This window comes from Panthera leo, chromosome C1, assembly GCF_018350215.1.
Source record: "Panthera leo isolate Ple1 chromosome C1, P.leo_Ple1_pat1.1, whole genome shotgun sequence".
In the NCBI taxonomy this organism is placed as follows: Eukaryota; Metazoa; Chordata; class Mammalia; order Carnivora; family Felidae; genus Panthera; species Panthera leo.
In genome coordinates, this window is record NC_056686.1 from 13,915,509 (window position 1) to 13,923,659 (window position 8,151).

Below are 8,151 nucleotides of genomic sequence, written 5' to 3' on the forward strand. Positions count from 1 at the left end.
CTGAGTGTCTTACAGATGACAAGGAGACAGGAGGCTTTCACTAAGAGTAAAGCCATTCCTGAAATTGAGTTTGCGAAAAATGTTCCGCAGCATCTTAGGAGGTGCCTGGGAGCGTCTTTATTCTTCTTGGCGGAGACTCTAATGGAAGGTTTTGGCCTTGATGATTCTAAGTACCTCCATTTCATGAGAAGATTCTGAATAAGAGAAAATGCCCTTCAGGGTGTATGGCCTACTTTTCTTCCTTTGTGTACAGCAGAGTGAGGGCCAGCTCAAACCTGCTGTTGAGAGTTCAGGCTGGATTTGGGACAGAAGGCAGGGGAGACCCTCGACAGGGCAGCCTGCACAGTACCTCTGCCCTCCGGACACTCCATCTCATGGTTCTGCCCCTCTCGCAGGAAGCCCCTAGGCAGGATGAAAACTGGTCGCAAATAAGTCAAGGAGACAGGCTCATGGGGTTTACTCAAGGCCTGGGCTACAGCCAGGTCAAGTGCCTGCTTTATTCAGACAGGAACTTCCCAAGGGGACCACAGCCCCAGCGTTTCCACATTCTGAGGGCAACTAGGAACCAGATGGGAATCTAGAAAAATAACGCATTGATCCAGATGATCAAAAAGACCACACTAAATCAACTTAAGGCAGACTGGTCAGGGTGAGAGAACAGAAGATGTGACGGAAAGGAGAGAAACCTCTGGCAGCTCGGGCCAGGGTGCGGCCTAGCGGAAGTAGTTAGGACATTCGTGGGCAACCAGGTGCCAGGCTTGCTCAAAGGCCTGCACGATGGCGGGCTCCAGGGGCCCTTCCTCAGTTGCCGCCAAGTTCTGTGCCAGCTGCTCCAGGCTGGACATGCCCAGGATGACTGCGTCCCCGTGGGCACCCTGCAAGGGGAGACGGCCGCGGGTGAACATCTCATGTGCTGTAGTGACTCCAGCCACACGCCCTCCCTCCCAGCCCCGCCCCTGCCGAGACTCGGGCTCTGAAGTTTATTTACGCCGTGCACAGTTCCGCAAAGAACTTGAGGCGCCTTCCACAATTTCAACTATGTGACTCCAAACCCTGTCTTCTTTCCCTCCGCTGTCATACTGCTCATCCTCGGACAGACCTACGTTCAGAGCCCCGTTCCGCCACCCGGCAGCTGTGTAAGCTTGGCTTACTTACCTCACCTGTCTGTGACTCAGTCTTCTCTATTTTCAGGGTGGTTATGGGAATGAGAAATTATGTAAAGCGCTTAGCCCCCATTTATTGAGAAACTACCATGTATACGGCAGACCCCGTGCAACTGTATGTATAAGGCTGATACAGGAGAAAAGTTTTAGCTGAGAAGACAGGGGACACGAGAGAGAGAGGGGAAACCCGAGGTCCCACCACAGAGTGAGACTAATGAGTTTGGAGAGATTTTCTGCCCCCTTCCTGGCTGTGTGAACCCATCCCCTCATGGAGAACACCACTTCCTAAGGCCTAAGTACTAACTAAATACATGTTTGTGAAGCTCTCATCCTGGGTCTGGGGCTCAGACATCCACTAAGAACAATGGAAGAATTGCTCACCATCAGGGATGGGGCCGAAAGAAACTTCGGAGGACAAAACTACTTAGATGGGGTGCCTGGCTGGCTCAGTGGGGGCAGCATGTGATTCTTGGTCTCGGGGTTGTGAATTCGAGCCCTATAGTGACTGTGGAGATTACTTAAAAATAAAATCTTTTCTTTTTTTTTTCTTTCTTTCTTTTTTCAAATGTAGGGGCCTGAACTCATCACCCTGAGATCAGGAGTCACCTGCTCCTCCGACGGAGCCAGCCAGGAGCCCCCAGAATAAAATCTTAAAAAAAAGAAGCGGCAGAAGCAACTTAGAAGTCACCTAGGGGTAAGTCTGGCTGTCCTCAGAGGGCAGTAGCAGCACGTCCAGGACGGCGGCTTACCTGGAGCCCGGAGTGGTGGTACATCCAACGGAGGGCGGCCGAGGTCATGCTGGGGACGCTGCGGCTGTACACAGCCTGCAGGGCCTTCTCCACCAGGGCAATGGCCTCGAAGTGGTGCTCCTTCCAGAAGCTGGGCAGGTGAAGGGGGTGGCACAAGGGTCAATAACATGGGGTCACAGCGGGGCTACAGCCAAAACGCCAAGCACAGCAGCTGTGCCCACCTAACTCTGCAGTGAGGAGGGACCAGCGTCTCTCCGGCAGCAGAACCAGTGTTTCTCCCGCTTTATCGGGCAGCAGAACGACTGGGCGCGGGAGGCAGTCAGAGGGACCTCACCAGAGACCCCACCTTTAACCTCTTTAGGAGTTCTTTTGAACTCATAAAGCTGCCCTACCCTTACCTTACCTAGTGAAGCAGAGGTGACCAGTACAGGGGGGAGCGGGGGTGGGGGGCAGGACTCAGCCACAAGCCCCGTGAGTGTCAACCCAGGGCTCGCTCCTTCCTTCCTGGCAAGTGGTAAGCACTTCTCAGGGAAAAGCTATGACTTGGAGGGCCTGGCTTAAGGGGCAGGGATCCTCGTTTATTCACAGAGGTCCAGAGAACACCAGAAGCACCAGAGGTCAGGAGATGTAGGTCCAGACAGCGGGGAAGACCTGGGACCCCGGGAAAGCAGCGTAGAAGCTCTCCATTTCAGATAAGGGGGACCCCGTGCCCCACCCATCCTGACGCAGCCCACCCCCAGCTCACCGATTCCTATAGGTCTCAGCCCAGGTATTCCCGAAGAAGCGGCCCATGGGTTGTTTCCCGTCCTTGTCCTCGTACTTGTACTTGCCAGTCAGCAGGCCCCCTGCAGGAAGACTGCCATCAGATCTGCTGGCTCGCACTGTTCCCAGAGGCTGTTCTGGACTTGAGGGGTGAGACGGCAGGGAACCCAGGAGAGCCGGAGGACCCAGCCCAGCCTCCCAGGTCCTGGGCTGGGCATCTACTATGTCAGGAATAGGCAGACACAGGGGCCGGGAATGCCCTCCCGCCCAGGGGGAGCCTGTCCACACGGCAGCCCATACCAGCCAGAGGGTTATAGGCGTAGAACCTCAATCCAAAGTGCCTGAGGCAGGGGAGGAGCTCCGTTTCCACCTGCCGAGTGGTGGCGTTGTACATGCCCTGCAGACAGAAGAGCCAGATGGAGAGGGTGCTTGTGTCCAGGGAAGAGACCCCAGCCTTCTTTTAAAACTGCCAGTCAAAGGGTGCCTGGGTGGCTCAGTCGGTTGAGTGTCCAACTTCGGCTCAGGTCATGATCTCACGGTTCGTGAGTTTGAGCCCCACATTGGGTTCTGTGCTGACAGCTCAGAGCCTGGAGCCTGCTTCTGATTCTGTGTCTCCGTCTCTCTCTGCCCCTTTTCTTCTGGTTCTCTGTCTCTTTTTCTCTCTCAAAATAAATAAGCATCCCAAAAATACGTTTAAAACTGTCAGTCAAAACCTGCCCAGGACTTCAGCAGTGATTTCCCAAATCACTAGTGGTGGCAGAGGCTGGGGAGACGGTGCTGGATCCAAGGCAGGGAAACCCGACTGACTATATCATTGCACAAATATCTATTGTTGCCAGCCGTGGGCTGGACGCTGCATTCCCAAACACAAGTAAGTCCAGCCAGGTCTCTGCCTCTGCCTCTCACAGATGTTAGAGTCAAGCTCAAAACACAGAAGGAAAAAAAAAAAACAACACAGAAGTAAGTATCTGTCAATAGATGAATGCAGAAGGGAAGATGTGGTACATATACACAACGGGGTATCACTCAGCCACATAAAAAACGATGAGATCTTGCCATTCGTGACAACATGGAAGGACCTACGGAGAATTATGCTAAGTGAAATAGGTCAAAGAAAGACAAACACCATATGATTTCACTTACACGTGGAACCTAAAAATCAAACGAACAAACAAAAAGGCAGAAACATTTGGGATGAGCACTGGGTGTTGTATGGAAACCAATTTGACAGTAAATTTCATATATTAAAAAAAAAAAAAAAAAAAAAAAAAAAGGCAGAAACAGACCCACATATACAGAGAACAAACTGCCAGTTGCCAGAGGAGAGGGGGTGGGGAATGGGCAAAAAGGGATGAAAAGGAGCGGGAAATACAGGGTACCGGTTATGCAACGAAGAAGTCACAGGGACGAGAGGTACAGCAGAGAGAATACAGGCAACAGTACGTACAGCGTTATGTGTTGACAGGTGGTAGCCATGCTTATGATGCACATAACACAGCACAGAGACTAGCGGGATCAGTATGTCGTCCGTCTACAACTAATGTCACATTGTGTGTCAACTATACTTCAGTTAAAAAAAATACACACACAGGGGCGCCTGGGGGGCTCAGTCGGTTGAGCGTCCGACTTCGGCTCAGGTCATGAACTCACGGTTTATGAGTTCAAGCCCCGCAGCAGCTCACTGCTGTCAGCGTAGAGCCTGTTCCGGATCCTCTGTCCCCCTCTCTCTCTGCCCCTCCCCTGCTCACTCTCTCTTTCTCAAAAATACACAAACATTAAAAAAAAAAAAAAAGAACCTTCTTTACAAGAAAAACCCCCACATACACACAGATAAAGACAGAATAAAGGCGAGTTCTGTGATCCCAGTAGATGCTTACAAACACTCTGAATGCACGAAGATGAAGTCTTGATATTGGAGGCTTCTCTGGGGTATCGAGACGGGCCATCTAAGCGGGGCCTGAGCGCTTACTTCTACCAGGGAGAAGGGGAGGAGTGGTCCAGGCTGACGCACAGAGACAGGGCGGGAAGGAAGGGCCCAAGGAGCACATGCGGGCCATGAGGGGAGCCAGGGCCAGAGCCAACAGGTGCCCGTGGGTCAAGCTGAGGAGCCTGCACCTCATCCCCATGGCACCCGGCAGCCCTCTACAGGCTGTCGGCAGGGGAGTGACTGCTAGGGAGAGGGCACAGGAGGCAGTCGGAGGGGCCAGGGGAACCCGGGATCAGCAGCAGCCCCGCGGACGGGCCCTGCAGCCCTGGCCCTCACCTGGTACACCGTGGGCAGGATCCAGCCGCTGCTCTTGCAGAGGGTACAGATCTCGGCCACCTCCCAGGCAGCATAGTTGGAGAGGCCAAGCTCCACAAACTTGCCCTGCAGAGGAGAGGCCTCAGTCAGAAGCCGCCACGGCCCAGGACTCTAGAAAGGAGAGACAGGGGTGGGGACCCCGGGAGCGGGGTCTGCCCCCAGCTCTGCTCTGGGACTCCCCTGGTGCCTCCACTCTCCTGGGCAACGGCAGGCCAAGGAGAGGACCGGCAGACCACTTCCTGGAGCTCGGAGGCTGGCCTCACCTCCTGGTGCAGCTGGTGGCAGGCACGCAGCGTCTCTTCCACGGGGGTGTCGTGGTCAGGGGCATGCAGGTAGAAGAGGTCCACCCTGGAGCACTGCAGCCGCTTCAGTGATGTCTCCAGCTGGGTCCGGAGACTGTCAGGCTTCAGCGATTTCCCTTCCCAGGGATTGGCCTTGGTGGCGATTTTCACTTTGAGGAGAGAATGCAATGGCTAAGAGGCTTATTGTGTGCCCCTGTCTAAATTATTTAAGATCTCTGAGCCTCAATTTGCTAATCTGTAAGATGGGGATGGAACAATGGAACTGTCTCATAGGGAGATCATGAGCATTAAATATGTAAGTTCTCAGTGTTCACTGCTGCTTTAATCACTGGTATTACTCACCAAACTGCTGGCTGTGCCAGGCCCAGCACTAGAGGCACACTTGCTCCCTGCCCTCAAGGAGCTCACATTCTAAAAGGTGATGTTATGACACAGTAGAGATAAGCACCTGGTGCTAAAAGAGCCCAGAGCACAGGGTTGTGGCCATTCTGAGAATTCCAGGGAAGGCTTCCTATAGGGATGACCCAGGAGCTGAGTCTCTAAAAATGAGTCACAGCCAACATGGGAGGATAGGAAGCACATTCCAGAGCGTGGGAATGCAGGCAAAGTCACAGGCCAAAAAAAAAAAAAAAAAAAAGAAAAGAAAAGAAAAGAAAAGTATGTGGAGGGCCATCCCTGCAATGCTGAGTTCTAAGAGCATCAACTCCAGGCAGGGAGCGGCAGCAGATGGGACAAGAGAAGGGTCACAGACCTAATCACAAATGGTTTTCTCAAATACCATCCACCAAAGGCAGCCATGTTCACAGTGTCTGTAGTCGGGAGACAACTAAAAGAGTGGGCCTGGAAACAGGAGACAAGAGGCTGCCTCAAGAACCCTGGAGAGACGAAGCTGCCCGAACAGGCATCACTGGCACACTTCAATCTGAGAGACAGGTCAAAGGCAAAGGCAGCAGGTGATTACAGATCTCTCTCCCCTTCAGACTCAGAGAACAAGACAGTGTTTTGCCATGCAAGCAGCTCAGAAGGGCCTTAACTGGCTGGATTCTACACTTTTCACACAGGGCAAAGGCAAATCAGCAGGTCACAGGGGAGTCACCAGACTACTTGGGATGTGGGAGGGAATAAGTCCCACCGCTTCTTGTCCACATTGTCTCCATTTCCCTACATTGCTCAAATCCTCTGTGTTCCTGGTGTGAACTTTGCCTCAAGTTCAACCTGTGGACTTTGGCTCAGTGAACGCCTGTACTCAACGAAGCAAGCAGGGAAGGGCTGGAGGAGAAAAACCAATTCAGAAACAAAACCTTCATCGTTAAGGAGGGGCAGGCAGGTTAACTAGAAAGCGTGGGTCTGATTTCAGGTTCCCATTCTGTTCCTCCAGGTCCACCAAGCTATGACTTCAAGGAGGGCCCAGAGGGGGCTCCTGAAAAGAGTAAGGTAGTAAAAATAACAGCAAACGTTTACTGGGCCTCACCACATGCCAGGTACCCTCCTAGGCACATCCAATGGCATCAGGCTAATGAAGGGCAGTCCCTCCCATGCACAAACATCCTCCACTCAAGCCACACCTGTCTATTGGCCGTCCTTCCACATTCCAGACACTGCATTTCCAAGCCCGGTCTGCACAGCCGTACCTTCAGCCTTTGATGCCCCTTTCTCTTGTTATCGTCCCAGTAAATTACTATTGGTCCTCTAAGGCCCAGCTCCAGTGTTCTCTGAACCCTCCATAGGCCTCTCCCTGACCCCATAATCCCCCAAAGTGCTTCCTCCTCTGGGCTTCAACTTTCCCTATTAGACTCTAAGCTCCCTGTGGGTGGGTCAGAGCCACCTTCCCTCCTATAGCCCCATAACGAATCTCCCCACTCCACCCCTGCTCCCCCAGCTTGCTCTGTGGTCTAGCTGCAGTTCTCTCTGGGAGCCAGGGTACTGCCAACTAAAGAGAGCAAAGTCTAGGGACTGATGAAAGACCAGGATGAGAAGAGGGTGCTTAGAGAGCCATGGGCCGTGAGGGCAATGGGGAGAGGGAGGAGGTGGAGCTACTGGGGCCCCGCTTTGGGGCACTCGACAGGGTTGGAGGGGGTACTGCAGAGCTCTCTCTGGAGACCAGTGCCCGCAGAAGAGGTGCCCCAAGAAAGCAAGGCGGGGAGGAAGCGAAGAACTAGACCAGGCTCAGGGTAAGACTCGGGGTTCCTGAGCTGCAACCTCCAGAGGAAAGAGAAGGGGAGGGGAAGGAGATCAGGACAATGCACTGTCCGGCTGTCCGGGGCGAGACGTTCACGGAGCTGCCGGGAGGTCGGCGCCCGGGAGGGGACGCGTGGCTGGGGCCGGCTGGGCGCCGCACGGTGCAGGGGAGGTACAAGTTACCTCTGCAGTCGCCGCCGCCCAGCCCGAGGCCCAGGCCGCCCAGGATGCTCTCGGACTGGCCGTCGCTGTACATGAAGGCCGTGTCCAGCTCCGTGTGGCCGCGCTCCAGGAAGGCGCGCACGGCCGCGGCGCTGGCTGGGGCGTCCATACGGCGCCCCATCTCCATGGTGCCCAGCACTGTGGCGGGCCGGACCGGGGGCCCCGAGGCGCCTCGCGGTGGAGACAGCGGCCGGGACATGGCGGTGGCGGCGGCGGCGCGAGTCTCGGGCACCCGGGGACCTCGGGTGCAGCAGACGGCTCCTCCGGCCACAGCGCGACGCAAGGCCCTCAGCATGAGATCGGCGCCTGCGCGCTGAGGCGCTTCGAGCCCCGCCCACCCGCCGCCGGAGAGGAGCCTGGAGGCGGTGAGGGAACGGAGACAGGCTGCGCGCCGCCCCACCGCGCACGCTCCGCTTGCTCGCACCGCCCCCAAGGTCTATAGACTCCGCCCGCGGCGCAGGAGGCGGAGCCGC

At 55.0% G+C, this 8,151-nt stretch overlaps 1 protein-coding gene across 1 annotated transcript; it reads right to left on the bottom strand.

Moving 5' to 3' along the window:
* Positions 1-450: 450 nt before the first annotated feature.
* On the bottom strand, positions 451-7,973 carry LOC122227159 (aflatoxin B1 aldehyde reductase member 4). Its single transcript, XM_042951462.1, has 7 exons — positions 7,640-7,973; positions 5,240-5,427; positions 4,938-5,042; positions 2,975-3,071; positions 2,658-2,757; positions 1,913-2,042; positions 451-875 (listed from the first exon to the last, which is right to left on the bottom strand). Exons 1-7 carry the CDS (start codon positions 7,971-7,973, stop codon positions 714-716), a joined length of 1,116 nt encoding a protein of 371 aa, XP_042807396.1. The 3' UTR covers positions 451-713.
* Between the last annotated feature and the right edge of the window lie 178 nt (positions 7,974-8,151).

Excerpts from the sequence above, each read along its gene's own strand:
- LOC122227159 (XM_042951462.1), bottom strand. The coding sequence starts at position 7,973 with ATGCTGAGGGCCTTGCGTCGCGCTGTGGCCGGAGGAGCCGTCTGCTGC. Across the intron at positions 5,428-7,639 it reads GGGCGGCGGCGACTGCAGAG|TGAAAATCGCCACCAAGGCC; the intron begins GTAACTTGTACC and ends CTCTCCTCAAAG. Across the intron at positions 876-1,912 it reads ACCACCACTCCGGGCTCCAG|GGTGCCCACGGGGACGCAGT; the intron begins GTAAGCCGCCGT and ends CTCCCCTTGCAG.